Below are 21,100 nucleotides of genomic sequence, written 5' to 3'. Positions count from 1 at the left end.
CTGAGTCATCTACATACTGAAGGTAACCTATCTGAGGGCATGTATCACCACCATAGTATGAAGAAGAAGAACCCGCCATTGAGCTATTGTCAACTGATGGTTCCGGCAACATGTACGAAATTGTTGGGTATGAGAATAAACTATCCACAAAGCCACTACCATGTGACTGGGTCTAGGAGCCATAGTCAATACTACTACAAGGAATGGATGAACTAGATGTATGCCCCCATCCCAGTGAATTGACCATAAGGTTCGTGATACTCCGACCAGGTGCTCTCTCCAATAAATGATGGGGCACACCATTTGCCCACTCCCTCTACTCTCACTGTGAGGATGACTATCCCCTCCACTCAAACTCATTCCGCCAATAGAAGTAGATAGACTATCAACATCCATACAATCTCGCTGTCCATCTCCACCGAATCAACGATGAGACCCTCTAGTGTAACCTGAACTCCTCCCTCCACCTAATGGGTATGCACCTTAATCAGTATCTTATATGGCATACTGAAACTGACTCTCCCCAGTGAATCGCACCGGCTCTGGCTCGGCATGCTCATATTGCTTTAGAACTCCTTCAAATCTATCACCACCATCATCACCATCACCATCACCATCACCACATCATCACCCCCTCCATCACCATCACTATCACCATCACCATCACCATCACCATCACCATCATCGCCATCACCATCACCATTTGTTATGTTTGTGGCTATGGCTATGTCTGAGTTTGGGTGTGGGTACGACCACTCGATGAAATGTACCAATCATCATCTTCATCTAAATCATCCCTACCAGGTGCAGGCTCGAATGGTTAAGGGGTATGTGAATGTATCCATTCCTCTTTAGCCATATAATCATCACCATCGATCGCCATCTCTCGCACTAGATATGGGTCTGGCCTACCTCCCGGCTGATCCATCAACAACTTGCCTATATCCCTCACCCAGTCCACTAGAGGATCCTCCTCATTTGAGTCTGTCACACCCCAATTCCAGTAGACCCAACTTACCATTAGGAATACCGACAGTGTGAGTAAGACACATACCTTTCTTAAAAACATACCAGGATCTCTTATAGCAGTACCTTAACATTTTCACAATCTCACATCACAAACCCACATAAGTAGCGAAATCATAAATAAAATGGAGAAACATCTAATGGTAATATAATAACAATAACTGAATTATTTTGTTACATTCATCCATGATATATTATATAATCTCAAAAAATATATACAATCCACAGTTATACCAAAAAATATCAAAGTATGATGTACAATCTCATGGTGCGGCGTAAGCACAGAGGTCACAAGCACAGTCCTAATCGTGCTCTCCCGCTTCTGGCATCTACAGTCTCTCACACCATACTCTGACCTAGAAGATATTGGGTCACCCACATCGGCCCACAGTACCTGCATCATCATCTAAAAAAAAGGTGTATGCATGGGGTGAGCTTTCCAACACGCTCAGTGAGGGGTGGGGTCAAGCACATCCAAGCAAGACAATAGTAGTAATAATTTATGATGCATGATTTCAAAAATTAAACACATAGTCCATGATGCTTGTGATGCAGTTCATTTATTTATTATCCACCTAATGATACAAACTAAGTCTGGTAAATGCTACTACGACACATTAGGCTGTATCCTTTGTCTCAGAACCGCCATCGGCTACGCAAGGACACAAACTCTAGCTGTAAATAGAAGCCTACTGGTCCTCGTATGCATCCATGGGTCACCCAGCAAACCCCTGATAACCCCCTCCTAGCAATCACAACATCGGTACATCATGGGCCAATCCGGATAGGTTCCTGCCTCTGGCAACAATCACATCATACCACGGGTGTGGCATTCCGAAAAGGCACATCGAACATATCACAATGGGTTATCCAACACCTCAGCCCCTGTTGGTAAGGGTTCGTAGCATAGGGAGTGATACCTAACCACATATATGCTACATGCCTTCATAGTGATACAGTTAGTATGAAGTACACGATACTGGCAAGACCTCGGCCACAAGGTGTAATCCATCTCCAAATACAATCCCGGGTACACGATACCAGCAAGACCTTGGCCACAAAGTGAAACTTGAGACCGTTTACTTAATCTAGCACACATATTATAGTTGAGTATAGACTACATTACACCGGTAGCAATCATCAATCACGAAGCGCATCCATTTCCAAATGCAGTCCCGGAGTACACGATACCAGTGAGACCTTGGCCACAAAGTATAACCCGCAACTACAACTAACTCTAATGTACATAATCAATGCATGAATGTAACATATACATGGAAATCATGGCACCGGTACCACCTCGGCCACATCGGATCCTGTCATACATCTCCATACAATTCATATCATAATTGTAAAATGACAAATGTAACATATCATCATCGTATTTGAGCAATTACAATTAAATATATAATTCTAGGCATGTGAGCAATTTAATAATAGTAGACATTCCAAAGCTAAACATAGTCCATCCCCCACCTGGTTTATGTTCGAGTGCGTTAGGGTTCAAGTATGGCCACCGATCAACCAACTCAATTCTGATTTCAGGATTCATGTGCATCACTATCCTAGAGACAAAGGAAACCGACCATCAATACGTGTCAGGAATATCATGAGGGACCCCCTTGGGTCACCCCAAAATGGTACAGTCCGGGTTTGCCAATGATAGTAATGTCACCAGAAACACCCACCGAAAACATGCTATTTCCTTTGAAAATATTAGTGTTGTTTCTGATGGTGGTGATAGAGAGCTCACAAGCCTCTATGATTCATTGAAAATATACAATTGGAAGCAGACCCAGTGGATCTGGTGGGCTATTTTCGATGGTGGTTCAGAATAGTCCACCCATTTTGGGGCTTTTTAGATCGGGCCTGATCATCGGGATTTGTTCCTATTACACCCGTGCCCTAATCTGATCTAATTTAAACTGTTGTGACATACCTCGGATAGGAGATCGAAAGTACGATCGGGTTTTGGCTCACGGATGCACATTATCAAAGGGGTAGAGATGACCCCATATGTTCATGCATTTCATGCTTATCTAACTGGAGGGGATTCATATCCTCTGATACCAGGCGATAAGTGACTTGACTCCCCACACTTGATTTTTGGCACACATCATAATTGCCGAAAAGCCTTGGGCATGTCCGAGGGCAACCACCTGTGCGAGACCAAACATGGGACAACAAGCTGTCAAGATAGCAAACAGTCTTGACCACCAGAAACAAGCCATTGAAAGTAGCTTGGGCATGAATTTGATGCCTGTTTCTGGTGGGTCCACAGGTTGCTGTCAAGGTTTCGATGCCCGTGGGTCTCACCACTCGCACTGAAAATGGTTTTGGATGATCCCAAATCATCCTCCACACCTTCCTCTTCATGCAAACACCTTATGGATCCAAATGTGCTGGTCCTCGTGCCCTGAAACTCATTTTAAATCGATTGGTTTAAAAGAGGCCCAAACCAAACCGACCCTAAGGCCCAACTTAAGTTATAAATTGGGAAATGAGGATTCATTTCCTCATTTCCCTTGTGCCCAACGTAGGAGAGGAGAGAAATATGAGAGGAACGAAGAAGAAGAGGAAGAAGGAGGGGATTGAAGGCTTACCTTGGTGCCGACTACCACCTTGTTGCCTGAATCACTGTCGGAGGTAAGTACAACCTCCCTTACCACTCTCTCTCTTCATTTCAACCTAGACGAAGCTAGGTATGGATGGAATCTTGATGTACACACCATGTTAGGGTTGTAGGATGGGTGTTCTACCCTCCCGATGTTATTACTGAGCTCGAACCAAGCCTGGTGAGCTCCGACAACATGTAATGCCAAAAGACCAACTAGGGTTTCAATCGTTCGATCAATGTATCTCTGAAATGGCTCAGTGGGAACGGAATTTTCTTGGCTTAGAATGATGTTAGGGATATCCCCTACAAAGTCCATGGAACAAATCCCAGCAATCGGGCCCGAGCCAGAAAGTCCCAAATTGGTTGGACTGCCTTGTACCTCCACCGAAAACAGTACACCGGATCCATTGGGTCTATTTTTGGTGGCATATTTTTGGTTGACATAGAGCCTTATGTGCTTTCTATCACCTCCATCAAAAACAGGTCTGATATTTTCGATGGAAATGCCCTGTTTCCGATGGTTATTTTCAGTGACATTATTGTCATTGGGAGACAGTGTTTGTACACTTTGGGGGTGATCTGTGTGGGTCCCTCCCAATGTTTCCTATGCATACTGATGTACGATTCCCTTGTGTGTAGGACAGTGATGCACATGTGCCCCAAAGCTAGAATTGAATTGATCGATCGGTGGCCGTACTTGAACCTAAATATGACCGATCATAAAACGGTGAGGGATGGACTGTGTTTATTTTTGAAATGTTTATCATTTATTAAATTTCTCACATGCTTAGAATTATATGTTTAATTATAATTGTCATTTTTTGATCATGATATGAATTTTATGGAAATGTATGATGGGATCCGGTGTGGCTGAGGTGGTACTGGTACCGTGATCGCCGTGTGTTTGGATGTGTGTGTGTGTGAGATGGAATCCAGGGTGGCCGAGGTGGTACCGGTGCCGTGATTGCTGTATGTATGTTGCATTCTTGCATTGATTATGTGCATTAGAGCTAGTTGTAGTCCCAGGTTACACTTTGTGGCCAAGGTCTCGCTGATATCGTGTACCCCGGGATTACATTTGGAAATGGATATGCTTCGTGGCCGAGGTCTTGTCCGGTGTTGCATAGTCCATACTCAACTGTGATATGTATGCTAGAATACATAAATGGTCTCGGGTTTCACTTTGTGGCCAAGGTCTCTCCGGTATCGTGTACCCGGGGACTATATTTGGAGATGGATTACACTTTGTGGCCAAGGTCTCTCCGGTATCGTGTAATCCATATTAACTGTATCATTATGAAGGCATGTAGTATATATGTGGTTAGGTATCAATCCCTATGCCATGCACCATTGCCAACAGGGGTTGAGGTGTTGGATAACCTATTGTGGTATGTTTAATGAGCCTTCCTGAAGTGCCACTCTTGCAGTACGATGTGATTGTTGCCAGAGGTGGGAACCTGTTCGGTGTGGCCGATGTGTTACCGGTGTTGTGACTGCTAGGAGGGGATTATCAGGGGTTTGTTGGGTGACCCATGGATGCATACAGGGACCAGCAGGCTTCTAATCACGGCTAGGGTTTATATCACTCTGTAGTCGATGTCGTTTTCGAGATGAGGGATATAGCCTAATGCGCTGTAGTAGCATTTACCAGACTTAGTTTGTATTGTTAGGTAGATAATAAACAAATGAACTGCATCACGAGCATCATGGACTGTGTTTAATTAGTTTGTATTGTTAGGTAGATAATAAACAAATGAACTGCATCACGAGCATCATGGACTATGTGTTTAATTTCTGCAATCATGCATCATAAATTATTATTGCTATCACCTTGCCTGGATGTGTTTGACCCCACCCCTCACTGAGCGAGTTGGAAAGCTCACCCCACGTATACACCCCTTTTTAGATGATGATGCAGGTATCGTGGTGCCATTGGCGAGTGACCCAATATCTTTTGGGTTGGAGTATGGTGTGAGCGACTGGTGGATGCCAGAAGCGGAGGAGCACGATCAGGATTGTGCTTGCAATCATTGTGCTTACGCCGCACCTTGAGATTGTACATCCTCTTTTGATACTTTTAGGTATAGTTGTGGATTGTATATTTTCTTGAGATTATAATTTGTCATGGATGAATGTAACAGAATAACTCGGTTATTGCTATTACATTACCATTAGATGTTTCCCCATTTTTTTTATAAATTCCTCCAATATACTCTGATTCCATTGCTTCTGTTGGTTTGTGATGTGAGATTGTGAAATTGTTAAGGTATTACTATCAGAGATCCTAGTAGGTTTGTAAGACAGGTATGTGTCTTACTCACACCATCAGTGTTCCTAATGGTAAGTTGGGTCTGCCGAGAGTGGGGTGTGACAGTTCCATAGAGTTTATAGGGGATATTCCTAGTATCATTCTAAGCCAATAAAATCCTGATTCCATTGATCCGTTTGGGAGATATTTCGATTGAACGGTCGAAACCCTAGTTGGTCTTTTTACAATACATGTTGTCGGAGCTCACCAGGCTTGGTTCAAGCTCGGCAACAACACCAGGAGGGTAAAACACACATTCTACAACCTCAACATGGTTTGTATAGTAAGATTTCATCCATATCTAGCTTTGTCTAGGTCAAAAGGAAGAGAGAGAGAGTGGTATGGGAGGTTGTACTTACCTCCGGCAGTGATTCCGACGACTAGGCGGCAATCGGCACCAAGGTAGAACCTTCTTCTTCTTCCTTCCTTCCTCTCCTCTCTTACGTTTGGGCAGAGACTAACTTATGAGACCAAGTGGACCTTAGGGTCCATTTGGTTGGACCATATTCGGACCATCGGGTTAATACGACTTTCGGAGCCTGAGAACCCGGCCACTTAGGTCTGAACCGCGTTCACATCACAAGGAAAATGTGGGGGATGATTTTTGGATCATCCGCGATTGTTTAGACGAGAGTGGCAGGACCCACGGGCATCAACACCATGACAGCAGTTTGTTATACTCACCGAAAATAGCCCACAGGATTCATGCCTAGTGGATCCGGTGGTATATTTTCGGTGGTCAAGACAGCTTGCTATCTTGACTGCTTGCTGTCCCATAGCTGGTCTTGCATGGGTGGTTGCCCTTGGCCATGCTCAAGGCCTTTCGACAACACCGATACATACTAGGATTCATATTTGAGGGGTCGGGTCACTCACCGTCTGGGATCAAAAGGTACGAATCCCCTCCAGTTAGATTGACACGCGATGCACGAACACTTGGGGTTATCTCGAAAGGTACAAAAACCAACCGTGATTCCGATATCTCGCCTGAGACCTATCACAATAGTTCAAATTAGACCAAGTTAGGGCACGGGTGTAACAGAGTCAATATGAAAAACATCAACCATCTCAATCTGGCCCTTATCATTCTTGGTACCCATGCGTATGTGCTGCATCCTTAGTTTTATATTATAATGCACATACACCAAGTCATTCAGATGTTGTGAACCTAATTGGTTATGCCTTTTCGAATGGATGCGTGAAAATATGCTTCAATTTCTCTCACAACCTATGACGGTAGCGGTTGGAGAAGGATCCCTCCTTTTTGGCCCTCTCTCTCTCTCTCTCTCTCTCTCTCTCTCTCTCTCTTTATGTATATCTTCCTGTGTTTGCCTCCATGGGCCCCGCACCATCGTATCACCGCTCAAAGATATGTGGGGGACTATTTCCCAGGACTCCGCTCTCTCTTGAGGAGGAAGAGACGTGCGGTTCGGAGGTACATCCTCCCTCCTTTGTCGTGAGGGTAAAGAGCCCTCATTTATAAACATTTCTCTTCTCTCTCCTCTTTACTTTTCTCACCAAACGTACGAGGGTAATAAATGGAAAGAAAAGAAATTATAAAGCTTTATATACTATTCCTACTTAAGTGAATAGTGCTGGATGGGTCACTCAGGTGGGTGGGTGTACCCACCTGTCATACCCACCCGAGAGTCAAAACTTGGGATTTTAACCTGGCTCGGACCTCGGCTCAAACCCCACTCCAGGCATACATTGTAGCATACGTATATATCTTAAAATACAGATATAATACCTGTTTTATCCGTACATAGCCTTATGGTAGGTGCACGTACACGGTTTGGGCACTCCCGTCTCTTCTGGCACTGGCTCGGACTTGTCAGGCCAGCCGGTGTTTAAGGTCACCCGTGCCATCATAGCCCATAAGGAACCTGCTCTAGTTTCCTCTGGCTCGGTTCCTGCATGGTTAAACCGGTTCAACCGCGAAATCAGACCGGGTTTAAGAAGCGGGGTATTACAGTATATGTCCAATATAAAGGAAAAAAAACAAACAATTAATGGAAACTACTTTAAAGGAAGCTTTTCTAAAATTAGAAGCTAGTTAATTTAAAAAGAAATTATTTCTAAAACAAAAGAAAATCAAATCAAAAGATTTTTTTTTTCTAAGTCCATCGTGCATCTGCATTATGTACGTGTTGGGACTTTGATCCCATGGGTTTTCTTTGTAATAGGCCACTTTAATGGACCTAAAATATGGGTAGAAAGTAGGAAAACGAGATTTAATTCATTAGTTAAGTTAGAGTCCTACTTTGATTCTATATTCTTTGTTATTTCAGTTTAGGTTTCCCAATTAGTTAAGGATTGGGTTAGGCCTTTCCTTTTTAGTGTTTGAATTGGTTTTGAGTCTTCTATATAAGTTTATAAGGGGCTACACCATTGAACACGAATTTGATTGAATGAAAAAAATGAAAGCTTTGTACGGGAAAACTGTGAGAACAACTGCTATGAGAGACAACTCGGATGAGATGCCCATGGGTGAGATGGCCTAGAGAAGAGTGAGATGCTCGACTCAACCTATCCCCCTTCCCCACCTATCTTCCGGTTGTGAGAGATAGCCGGGCCGAGGCAAAGGAAGCTTGAGCACAGGGATGGAGACCACGATGGCGCTCGTGAGGACTCCCATGTCAACAGGCCTACAAGCCTTGCAATTTTAACTATCTTAGGAGTACTCGGTGAGGAATCAATAAGAAAAGTGAAGGCCCATACTCAATTCGTCTGCACCACAGAACAACCTATGAATTATCCGAGCCGACCCTGTGATTCTTTCTCAGATTTTGACTAAGAGGGATTGAATTGGCCCAAAAAAGATACAATAGTGGTCCAGCTTGTGGTCGCCAATCGCTAAATTCCACAGGGTGCTTGTAGATACGGCGCCTCCGTTGATCTCATGTCCTATGAAGCATATCAAAAACTTGGTTTTGGCATGGAGAGGTTAAAGCCGGCAAGCAGCCCCCTGTACGGATTTTCAGGAGCACCCTTGGAAATAGAAGGAACTATAGAACTACCTGTGACAATCGGACAAAATCAAAAGATGTCTACGATAATGGTAAATTCCATAGTAGTAAAAGTTGCGCCAGCATACAATGTGATCCTCGAATGTCCTGGCCTGAATAGCTTGGGGACCATTAGCTCCACCAAACACATGAAGGTCAAATTCCCGACAGAAAATGGGATATAAGAATGCAGATCCAGCCAGAAAGAATCCCGAGTGCTATGCCAACTTTGTAAAGGCTACCACGAACCTTGTCTTGGCATCGCCTGCTATACAGAGATCATGGACAACCGGAATGAAAATACGAATCAGAGAGCAGAGCTGATTGAAGAGCTGATCACAGTACCAGTAAATAGCACTGAGCCGAGCCGAGCCGAGCCGAGCCGAGCCGAACGTTCCAAATAAGGGCCCTCCTAAGCAAAGAGCGGCGAAGCGAGATCTCAAGTTTCCTTCAGGAAAATCTTGACATCTTCGCTTGGAAAGCATCGGAGATGCCAGGAATCCTGAGAATAGTGGCCGAGCATAGCCTGAATGTCAACCCAATCTATAAACCATTCCAACAAAGGCGTAGAAATTTCACGCCAGAAAGGCGAGCAATAATCAATGAAGTAGGGAAGTTGTTGGTCTCTGATTTTGCAAGAGATTAAATACCCGATTTGGCTGGCAAATGTGGCGATTGTCCCAAAGTCTAATGGTAAGTGGAGAATCTGCATCTATTATACGAATCTGAAAAAGGCTTGTCCGAAGGATTGCTATCCACAACCAAAAATTGATACACTGATAGATTCAACGACTGGGCATGAGATGCTTACCTTCATTGACGCATATTCTGATATAACCAGATTAAGATGAGGAAGGAAGATGAAGAGAAGGCAGCATTCCTCACGACGCGTGTGGCAGTGCCTTTAGACTGAAAAACACAGGCGCAACATATCAAAGAATGGTGAACCTCATGCTTCGAGACCCGATAGGTCGCAATATGGAGGTATATGTGGATGATATGTCGGTCAAAAGTAACAAAGCAGTGATAACGTGCTCGATCTGAAAGAAACTTTTGAAGTTTTACACCAAAATCAAACGAAGTTGAACCCTACCAAATGCGCGTTCGGAGTGACTTCAGGGAACTTTTTAGGGTTTCTGGTATTGGAGAGGGGTATTGAAGCTAACCCATCAAAGATCAAGGCAATACAAGATATGAAACCGCCAAGATATATTCGAGAAGTGTAGAGACTGTCAGGTAGGATAGCGGCCCTAAACCGTTGTCTCCACGTTGGAGATAAATGTCTTTGTTCTTCAAAGCGCTGAAGAACATAAGGAGCAGCAAGCAGTTCATATGGACAGAAGAATGCCAGGAGTCATTAGAGAACTTAAAAGCATTCTTGGGCAAACCACCCCTACTGGTCAAACCTGATCCGGGTGAAGAGCTCTAACTTTACTTAGCCATGTCTCCAATAACGGTAAGCGCAGTGCTTGTGAAGGAAGAAGAGAAGCGATAGAAACCAATTTACTATGTCGGCCATGTTCTACTAGACGCAGAGACCAGATACCCCAAGATTGAGAAGCCAGCGCTCGCATTAGTGATGGTTGCCCGAAAGTTGAGGCCATATTTCTAGGCTCATTCAATGACAGTGCTCACAAAGCAACTGCTAAATAAAATCCTACACAACCTAAATGTCTCGGTGCACTTGGTCAGCTGGTCGTCGAGCTGAGCGAGCATCACCTAGAATTTCGACTAAGAAATGTAATCAAAGTATAGGTGTTAGCTAACTTCGTCGTGGAATGCATATTGACCAAAACAGACCAAGCTCAAGAGGATGCCAAGCCGAACAAAAAATGGAAGTTGTCAATGGATCGGGCAATTCTTTGGGGAGTGGAGCAGGATCATCTTGATAAGCCCGAAAGTTTTCAAAATCCAGTTCACCTTGAGGTTTGCATTTCCCGCAACTAACAATAAAGCAGAATATAAAGCTCTGATAGTGGGTCTTCGGTTAGCCAAATCTATATTAGCACAAGAACTTACTTATAGCTCACAGTGACTCGCAGCTGGTGGTAAACTAAGTCAACAGACAGTATGAAGCAAAGGAAAGTAGGATGGTCAAATACCTCCAAGTAAGGAGCCTCGTAGTTCAGTTCGAGGTCTTCACAATGCTTCAGGTCCCAAGGGGGGAGAATTCTTCGGTCGGCTCGCTCTCAAATTGGTTGTGGCTGACTGTGGAGAACTTTGGACAACCGTGTACCTGGAGATGCTTGACAGACCTACTTATCAGAAAGACTCAGTGTGTAATGCTGAGATCCAAATGGCCGAGCCAAACTGGATGGACCCAATCATAAGCTATCTTAGGGACAACCACCTACCGACCGAGCTGAAGCAAGAACTATAAAGAGAAGAGCAGCAAACTATACCATATAAGGGGGAATACACTACAAGAGGTCAGTCTCTGGGCCACTATTGACCTGCCTGGAGCCAACATTAGCCGAACAAGTGTTAAATAAGGTTTTCAAAGGAATCTATGGAAGCCATGTGGGTGGTAGCTCACTGGTCTATAAGGTCCTACGTTAGGGGTTTTACTGGCCTAAAATGCAGGAAGAAGCCATGAAATTCGTATGGCAGTGCTTCAAGTGTCAGATACACGCTCCAATACCGCATATCCCAGCAACAGAACTCAGTTCAATAATATGCCCCATCCCGTTTGCAATGCGGGGAATGGACACCCTAGGCCAATTCAAAAAGGGTAAAGGAGGAGCCAACTTTCTTATTGTAGTAATAGATTACTTCACCAAATGGGTTGAGGTGCGACCTTTAGCAAAAATAACTGAACAAAGTGTCAAGGAATTCGAGCGTGACGATGTTATATACCGCTTTGGCATCTCAAAGATCTTGCTCACAGACAATGGGAAACAGTTCGACAACCCAGCGTTCAGGCGGTTCTGTGGGGGATTCCAAAATTAGCTTCTGCAATACCTCGGTGGCACATCCAAAGATGAATGGACAAGTCAAGAAAGCAAACCAGACTTTATTGCAAGGTATCAAAAGAAGGCTAGACCAAGCAAAGGAGAATTGGGCCAACAAGCTGCTAAGTGTACTATGGTCATATATGACCTCGGCCAGAACACTAATAGGAGAAACCCCATTTAGACTTACATATGGGACATAAGCCTTTACACCAGTAGAAGTGGCTCAAGCTTCATTTCAGTCAACATTGTTTAATGAAGAGCAGAATGAGAACTTAAGGGCTAATGTCGATTTCATTGAAGAGGTACACGAGAAAGCCATGATGTTGAATGAAGCTTACAAACAGAAAACGACCCAATTCTACAACAAAAGAGTTAGGGCACAAAGTTTTCTAGTCGGACACCTAGTCCTTAGGAAGGCAGCAATCTCAAACCCGAGGAACGCAAGCAAGCTAAGTCCGAACTGGGAAGGACCCTACATAGTCTCCAACATGGTCCGCCCAGGTACGTACCACCTACAGACTCAGGGGGTACAACCATACCAAGAGCATGGAACGCTAAAAATCTCAGAAAATTTTACCAATAATCAAAGTTAATAGAGCTCAATAAGCGTTTACCCATTATTTTATTGTTATGTTCATGTTTTTGTAAGATGTTTCCCTTGCTATGTGCATCGCTTTTCATTGGAGTTTCTCAAATTATGTCTCTTTTTGTTTCTTAGACATCAAGATTATCCAATGAAATGCATATCCAATCTCATTCAGTTTCAAAAACATTGTCTCTGATATCAGCTGTCAAAAGGACGACAAATCTGAGCCCCGGCTCGGACATCTAAAGCCCTTAATTTTTAAGGCACAAGTCTGAGCCCCCGTTCGGACATCCCTAAAGCCCTTAATCTTTAAGGCACAAGTTCGAGCCCCTGCTCAGACATCCCCAAAGCCCTTAACCTGTAAGGCACAAGTCCAAGCCCCCTTGAACACCACGAAGCCCTTCGTTCCAGAGGCAAGTCTAAGCCCGGCTCGGAGAACACCTCAAAGCCGCACTGAGGAGAACGTAAGACCTTAGATCCTAAGGTGGCCATAGTGTCGGCTCGAAGAACGCAAGGCCTAATCCTAAGGCAACCATAGCCTCGGCTCGGAGAACGCAAGGCCTAATCCTAAGGTCGCCATAGCCTCAGCTCGGAGAATGCAAGATCTAATCCTAAAGCAGTTGACAATGCAACTCGGGCAAATTATGACCTCCCCGAGCCCAGGCATATTAGAACGGAAAAAATAAAAGACAAAGCCTCTGAGGAAGAAAGAACTATTCATTTATTTTAGAAATGTAATTACACCAAAAAGAGAGAGAGAGAGAGAGAGAGAGAGAGAGAGAGAGAGAGAGAAAGAAGTAACATCCTTAGAAAAAATTACAAAATTTTTTTTTACGACAAACCGTTTCCATGGCCCAATAAAAACAAGCTCGGAAGACTCAAGAAGAAATAGGAGGGTTTTTCTTCGGATTGGCAACCGTGAAACTTGCATCCTAGCCCACCTCCTCCCCTGCATCATCAGCAGGCCCGATAGGTTGCATCGAAGACTCAGGGGGAGGAAGAATTGATGCCCAACTGATGACATATCTAAAATACTAGCAAGAGTGTCCACAGTCAAACAAATGTTCACCCCCTTCACCATGTTGGTGATTGAGTACTCTCCATACTGGTAAGAGACCTCCAAATTACAATAAAACCTTCGAACCAGGTGTTCATAGCATGGGCGGTCAATGTTAAGGATGGACTGCTAACCCAGTGCAGTAAACCTCCCTTGCAGTTGAATCTTGTTGAAATCACAAGTTACCACTGTTTTCTTCATCATCACAGACTTCTTTAAAAAGGTCTGCCAATTTGTTTCTGCCCTCAAACTCCGGAAGAGCCCCTCATCATAGTCTAGAGGATCTATGGAGGCATGTCCTTGTTGCCTTGTACGAAGGGCTGGGGAACTAGTCCCTACACCCTTCCGTTTTGAAGTTGTGGCCCTATGCCTATTGGAAGAGGATGCGGGTTCCTTGCCCTTGCGAGAAGACATCCTAGTAAGAACAGAGAAGAAATTTGCATGACAAAGGACGTAAACAGGAGGGTGAGCAAGCATGTGTAAATGCACCTAAATACATAATGTGGATCATTATAAAAAGAGGAGTGGTTAAGCCATGGAGGAATGAATAGGAGGATATCCCCAAACATGGCATCCACTAGCATGTTGCAAAATAGAAGAGTGACAAAGGAGTCTAAAGCATGGCAAGTGAGAAGTGATGGGAAGCCTCATAAGAATTTCCTCAAGTGGGGTAATTGGTGTCAAATGGTAGAAAGCCCCCAAATTCAATGTGCAAGTTCAATCCAAGAGAATGAAAATCCCATAATAGTGTAGAACTTCAAGCTTACATGTCAATGATAGTAATGCCTATCATTATACAACCAAGAATATGTAAAAAAAAAAATTCTATTATGACATTGAGGTGCAAGGAATGAGAGAGATTCAAAGTTGTTCACAAGTATGGATTCAAAGTGTAAGTCAAATATCATTGCACCAACAATTAATGGTAAGTGATTCAAAGTTGTTCACAAGTATGGAATGAAGTGAAGAGAATCATAGAAACCCCAGAAATTTTTTTTAAGAAACCTAACACAAAAGAGATGGATTTTCATGGAAAAGAGATGGGATTGCAAGCATATACAAGTTTCCATGATCTTTCCAACATTGTAAGTGCAAATCAAGGATAAGAAATCCCATTTGAGTTGTTAGTTGGGGAGAAAAGGGTAGAGATAGAAGAAAACCCCAAATTGGAGAAATTAGGGCACGGTTTGGGATTTTCTCTCATAGATTGGGTAGTGAAGCCCAAAACTATGAATGAGTCACAAAGGAAGCATTATATTATCATGGAATGATTATTTTATGGAAGGAAACATGAAAAAAATCAAGTTTTGGGAAGTGTAAATGGATTCAACACCCAAAATATATGTTCTAAGAAGAGAAATGGAGAAGAGACTTACTTGAGAGTGAAAGGCACTTGGATCTTCCAAAATCTGTGGAATCGTTGAGTGAAATCGCGAGTGGATGAGCCAAGAAACCCTCCAAAATCGCCCTGAGTTGAGCCAAGGTAGAAGATGGGAGAAATGAGGGTGTAAGAGGCTATTTTTCCTCCTCGGGTTGGACCGGTGGGCCCGACCCGAGCTGCCCTCCGGTGGTTGCCCGCCGGTTGGGAGGAAAAAAAAAATAAAAAATAAAATATATATAATAATGAAAAAAAAAAAGAAACTCGAGCGGGACCACCGTTCTACTTGTCGAAGCACTAGCACAGTGCTCTCGGGGCTAAGCTGTGGCTGGATGCAAGACATCATACACTACAATACCCCGTGTTTTGGCATATGATTATGTGCTTATGTAAATTCTAAGGTACTTAACCAATGTTTTGTGTATGGTATGATCCAGGTGCAAAGACACGATGGTACGCACTAGATCAGGTAGCAATGCTCGAGGAACCTCGCGTGGTCCTCGTCCTATCGGTTGACCACCAAATCCTCGAAGGTCCCGCTCTGTGGGGCAAACCCCACTTCCACAACCTCAAGAAACCCTTGACTAGGGTGTGGCACAAAGGGACCCACCTTTGACCACACTTCCGGATCCTCCACCTGTCATCACTCTGAGTGATGTTGCGACCATAGTTCAGCAGTCACAGCAAGCCTTCCAACAACAAATGCTCCAACAGCAGCAGGCATTTATGGCTGTTATACAGCAATAGTTTGGCCTTCCTCAACCCGGTCAACATCCTCGGATAATTACTCCACAAGACCCACCTGTAGGGTCTGGTATGAGACCACAAGCCGGAGGTACACCTCCAATTCCGCCACTCAGCACTCCTCTATATATGGTGCCCCCTCCATACCCTTACTATCCGGCATATGCATCCAATTACCCGTCAATGAATAATACGACAAGGGGAGTGGAATTTTTCAAGAGGAACTTGCCACCTGTATTCTCTAAGGTGGGGAGTGATCCTCTAGAGTTGGACCAGTGGATCCAAGAGCTGAAAAAGATATTTGAGGTAATTGAATGCACTGAGGCACAGAAGCTTATTTGTGCAGGGCTACAACTCAAGAATGAAGCCAACTCTTGGTGGCAAGCCTCTAAGCCTATATTGTTGGCCGCACATCTGGAACCCACATGGGAGCAGTTCAAGGAGTTGTTTTTGGAAAACCATTACCCTCGTAGCTTCAGAGACCGTAAAGAGACAGAATTCATGGCCTTGACTCAAGGAAATAAGACTATCCTTGAGTATCAACAGCAGTTTGAAAGTTTGTTCCATTTTGCCCTTAGGCATATGAGGTCAGCTGAAGAAAAGGCTGCAAGGTTTCTGAAGGGATTAAAGGCATCTATTGGGTCAGTGCTCGAGGTCTTAGATTTGACAGATTATAGCTAGATTGTGCAAAAAGCTAAAACCATGGAAGATAAGCAGAAGGGAGAACAATCCCTCACACCTGGATTGTGGAAGAGGACTAATCCATTTCCGAACATGGGCAACTCATCCAAGGTATACCGTGGGTCATATAGTTCTGGGCCTGCATATAGACAGCCCTATAGGCCATCTGGCTACCTTCCTTGACCAGCTGGTGGTCTGGGCTCTACATCTTTTCGTCCGAACACTAGTACGGTGCCTACAGTCACAAGGCCACCCCGTCCCCCATCTACATCAGGTCAAGTACAAAGGGGCCCTGCCCCAGTTTCGGCATCACAGATCCGCTACTTTAATTGCCACTCTTATGGGCATTATGCCAAAGATTGTTGAGTCAAACCAGCCTTACTATCCAGTCAGCCCTCGGTGTACAGACCTCCCTTAACTCGGGGGAATCAACCGCAAGGAAGAATGTATGCCTTATCAGCTGAGGAAGCTGAGGCCAGCATGGAAGTGGTAGCAGGTACATTTTAATTTAAGATTTTCTTTATGCTGAATTTTAATGACCTGCTATACTTATATGCATTGTTGCACTAGGTGTTCTACCTATATCGGGTATACCAGCCTATGTCTTGTTTGATTCAGGAGCTACACATTCATTCATATCTAAGAGATTTGCTGAGAAACTTGGTATGTCGCCCAGGACACTAGATCATTAGATGATTGTTAGTATGCCTACAGGCAAAGTTACACAGTTAAAGGAGGTGTACGGGCCGTGCCCAGTGGAAATCAGTGGAAAGAAATTGAATGCACAACTCATCAAATTCAACATGCTGAATTTTGATGTTATACTGGGCATGGATTGGTTGTCGGCCCATCGAGCAAATGTGATGTGTGCAAAATTAATTAGGATGACAAATGATGAAGGGAAAGAACTGATATACCAAGTAGATAAAATAAAACGGGCTAGAAAGGTCCTTATCTCCGCTCTTCAAGCGGTAAAGTTGTTGGAAAGTGGATGTCAGGGCTACTTAGCATCGATACTTGATGTTGATGCAAAGGTTACACCTCTAGAAGAGGTAGAGGTGGTTAAAGAATTCCCCGACGTCTTTCCAGATGATCTGATGCATCTACCGCCTGATAGAGTTAGAATTTTCCATAGACTTGATTCCTGGAGCAGCTCCGGTGTCAAAAGCTTCATACAGGATGGCACCAGCCGAATTGAGGGAGTTACAGATGCAGTTGCAAGAATTATTAGAGAAGGGGTTTATTCGCCCAAGTGTTTCACCTTGGGGTGCCCCAGTATTGTTTGTCAAGAAGAAGGATGGCAGCTTGCGTATGTGCATCGATTAGCGGGAATTGAATAAACTAACCATTAAGAACCGGTATCCATTGCCACGCATTGATTTGTTTGACCAACTACAAGGTGCAAATGTATTTTCAAAGATAGACCTTAGATCAGGCTATTATCAGCTCAAGATAAAGAGCGGTGACATACCCAAGACAGCTTTCAGGACTCAGTATGGTCACTATGAGTTCCTAGTGTTATCTTTTGGGTTAACCAATGCACCGACAGCATTTATGGATTTAATGAATCGAGTAATTCATGATGTCTTGGATAAATGGGTAATTATTTTTATTGATGACATCTTGATCTACTCTAAGACAGAAGAGGAGCACACTCAACACCTGAGGATGGTATTACAGAGGCTGAAAGAACAACAATTGTTTGCCAAATACAGTAAGTGAATTTTGGCTTAAGCAAGTTGGATTCCTGGGACACATAGTGTCTAAGGATGGAATCAAGGTGGATCCTGATAAGGTGAAAGCAGTGGTAGAGTGGGAAAACCCCAAGAATGTTACAGAAATTAGAAGTTTCTTGGGTTTAGCTGGGTATTACCGGCGCTTCATTGAGAATTTTGCTCGGACCTCAGCACCAATGACTAAGTTAACCAAAAAGGGGGTAAAATTTGAATGGACAGAGGAATGTGAGAAGAGTTTTCAGGAATTGAAGAAAAGGTTGGTGTTAGCCCCTGTGTTGACCATCCCTGAAGGCACAGGTGGAATGACAGTCTACACTGATACTTCTAAGGTCGGGTTGGGTTGTGTTCTCATGCAACGCGGTAAGGTGATAGCGTATGCATCTCGACAACTAAAGGAATATGAGAAGAACTACCCCACTCATGACTTGGAACTAGTCGCAGTCATTTTTGCCCTAAAGATATTGCGAGATATATAGTGATCACAAAAGCCTTAAGTACTTTTTCACCCAAAGAGATTTGAATATGAGGCAGAGGAGATGGCTCGAGGTCATGAAGGATTATAACTGTGACATTCAGTATCATCCTGGCAAGGCTAATGTAATGGCAGATGCGTTAAGTCGAAAGGCACAGACTGTGTCACTCTCATACTTAGCAGTCAGCTCGAAACTCGTACAAGAGGCGATGCTAATGGATGAAACCCTCTTATATGAAGGAGCAACCTTAGAGCTTGAACATCAACCAGAAGACATTAAATGGTTAATTGTATCCTTGGCAGCTCTACAGGTGCACCCGTCTATTAGGCAAGAGGCGATAATGAAATAACCTTTGGATCCTGAGTTGCAACGGATTAGAATTAAGATTCAGGAGCAAACAATGAATAACCCTGACTTCGTTTTAGCCAGCGACGTGGCATTATTGTTTCGAGGTAGGTTGTGTGTGCCCATTATTTGGAGATACAAGACAAGATAGTGCAGGAAGCACATAGCTCTGAGTACTCACTCCACCCAGGAAGTACAAAGATGTATAAAGACCTCAGACAAAACTACTGGTGGCCAAGCATGAAAACCACAATAGCCCTATATGTGGCGACTTGCCTTACATGCCAAAAAGTAAAAGCTGAGAGGCATCGACCTTATGTGACTCTTCAGTCACTCCCAATACCAGACTGGAAGTGGGATAGGATTACGATGGACTTTGTCACTGGACTACCACGCACACCTAAGGGGATGGATGCTATTTGGGTGATAGTTGATCGGCTTACTAAGACTGCTCATTTCATTCCCATCAAGACCAAATTCTCTATGGCTAAGTTAGCACAACTTCATATGGATAACATAGTGCGCTTGCATGGAGTGCCAGTGAGCATTGTGTCAGATAGGGACCCAAGTCTCACTTCCAGATTTTGGAAAAGTTTCAAGCATGCTTTGGGATCACAAGTGAACTTGAGTACTGCTTTCCACCCATAGACTGATGGTCAGTCAGAGCGAACCATACAAATATTAGAAGACATACTTAGGGTATGTGTAAGGGAAATGTGTGGTAGTTGGGAAGAATATATACCCCTTATGGAGTTTGCCTACAACAACAGTTATCAAGCTACAATTGGGATGGCTCCATATGAGGCATTATATGGTAGGAAGTGTAGAACTCCTCTGTATTGGAATGAGGTAGGCAAACGCCGAATGTTAGGACCTGAAATGATACAGATGACATGTGACAAGGTCGATGTTATTCGAGAAAGGATTAAGACAGCTCAGTCACGTCAAAAGAGCTATGCAGACACCCGCAGGAAAGACATTGAGTTTTAAGCAGGAGAAAAGGTGTTTCTCAAGATTTCTCCTCCTAAAGGGTTGCATAGGTTCCATAGAAAGGGTAAGTTGGGCCCGAGATACATTGGTCCATTTGAGATTTTGACTCTGGTTGGCTCAGTAGCCTACATGCTTGCTCTTCCACCTTCGCTCGAAAATGTTCATAATGTATTCCATGTATCCATGCTGAAGCGATACATTCATGATCCACCACATGTGTTACCCGTGGAACTAGAATATCTAGAAGTTGATATGACCTATAAAGAACAGCCAGCTGAAATCTTGGACCGAAAAGTGAAAACCCTTCGCAACCGCTTCATTTCCTTTGTAAACGTGCGATGGGCTAACCATTCACTTAAAGAAGCATCTTGGGAGAAAGAAGATGAAATCCAAGCCAAGTACCCTCATCTTTCCGAATAACCAGGTACGCCAATTTCGAGGTAGAAATTTTCAAAAAGGGGGGGTAAATGTGACACCCTACTTTTAAAACCTGGTTTACTTATACGGTTGACCCGGTTTAACCATGCAAGAACCGAACCAGAGAGGGTTAAGGCGGGTTCCCTATGGACCATGATGGCAAGGGTAACTTTGAACACAGGTTGGCCAGCCTAGTCCGAGTCAGTGCCAGAGGAGACAGGTGTACCTAAGCCGTGTACATGCACGTATCATAAGGCCATGTACGGGTAATGCTGGTATGTAGCTGTATCCTAAAGTGTATACGTATTATATATCCCGTATCAAGAGAGATACATGCCGAGAGTCGAATTCCATCGAAATCTCAATTATTTGGCTAAGTTCGACCACCAGGTGGGCGGTGGTATCAAGTATATTGGGGATATTTACAGGTAAATTAAGTCTTTCGTTGAACTTTTGAACACTTATCTTAGATGTGGGTATGCTGTGGTGGGGTACTATATCAGATGATCCTGGTAGATTTGGGTTAACTGGAGTTAACTCGGTCACCGGTCCGATTCTGTGTGAACGGGGTGTGACAAGAAGACTTAGCAGAAAGAAGTTTTGATCCGAAAAAGTATGCTTAGGCAGCTCAGGCGCCTATAGTAAGAGCGAGTAGCCGCCAAACGAGGCTTCTCTGGGCAATGGCGAGGCAGTTTAACAGGCTTAGGATGGGAAGGACAACTATGCTTGGACTTAGTCGAAGGAGGTTTGGAGGATACCATGTCGGGTGAAGAAGGTTTA

At 43.9% G+C, this 21,100-nt stretch overlaps 1 protein-coding gene across 1 annotated transcript in view; it reads right to left on the bottom strand.

Annotated features, from left to right (window-relative positions):
• Nucleotides 1-356: 356 nt before the first annotated feature.
• Nucleotides 357-21,100, bottom strand: part of LOC122068955 (dual specificity protein phosphatase 1-like) — an 81,888-nt gene continuing 61,144 nt past the window's right edge. Inside the window, exons 6-7 of the mRNA XM_042632863.1 lie at nt 7,812-7,864; nt 357-467 (exon numbers count right to left, since the gene is read on the bottom strand). Of these exons, the coding sequence (XP_042488797.1) occupies nt 357-467; nt 7,812-7,864 (164 nt within the window). The remainder of the gene's footprint in view (nt 468-7,811; nt 7,865-21,100) is intronic.

The sequence above is a fragment of the Macadamia integrifolia genome, unplaced genomic scaffold, assembly GCF_013358625.1.
Source record: "Macadamia integrifolia cultivar HAES 741 unplaced genomic scaffold, SCU_Mint_v3 scaffold495, whole genome shotgun sequence".
NCBI classification, from domain to species: domain Eukaryota; kingdom Viridiplantae; phylum Streptophyta; class Magnoliopsida; order Proteales; family Proteaceae; genus Macadamia; species Macadamia integrifolia.
This window is presented reverse-complemented; position numbering and strand designations above follow the sequence as displayed.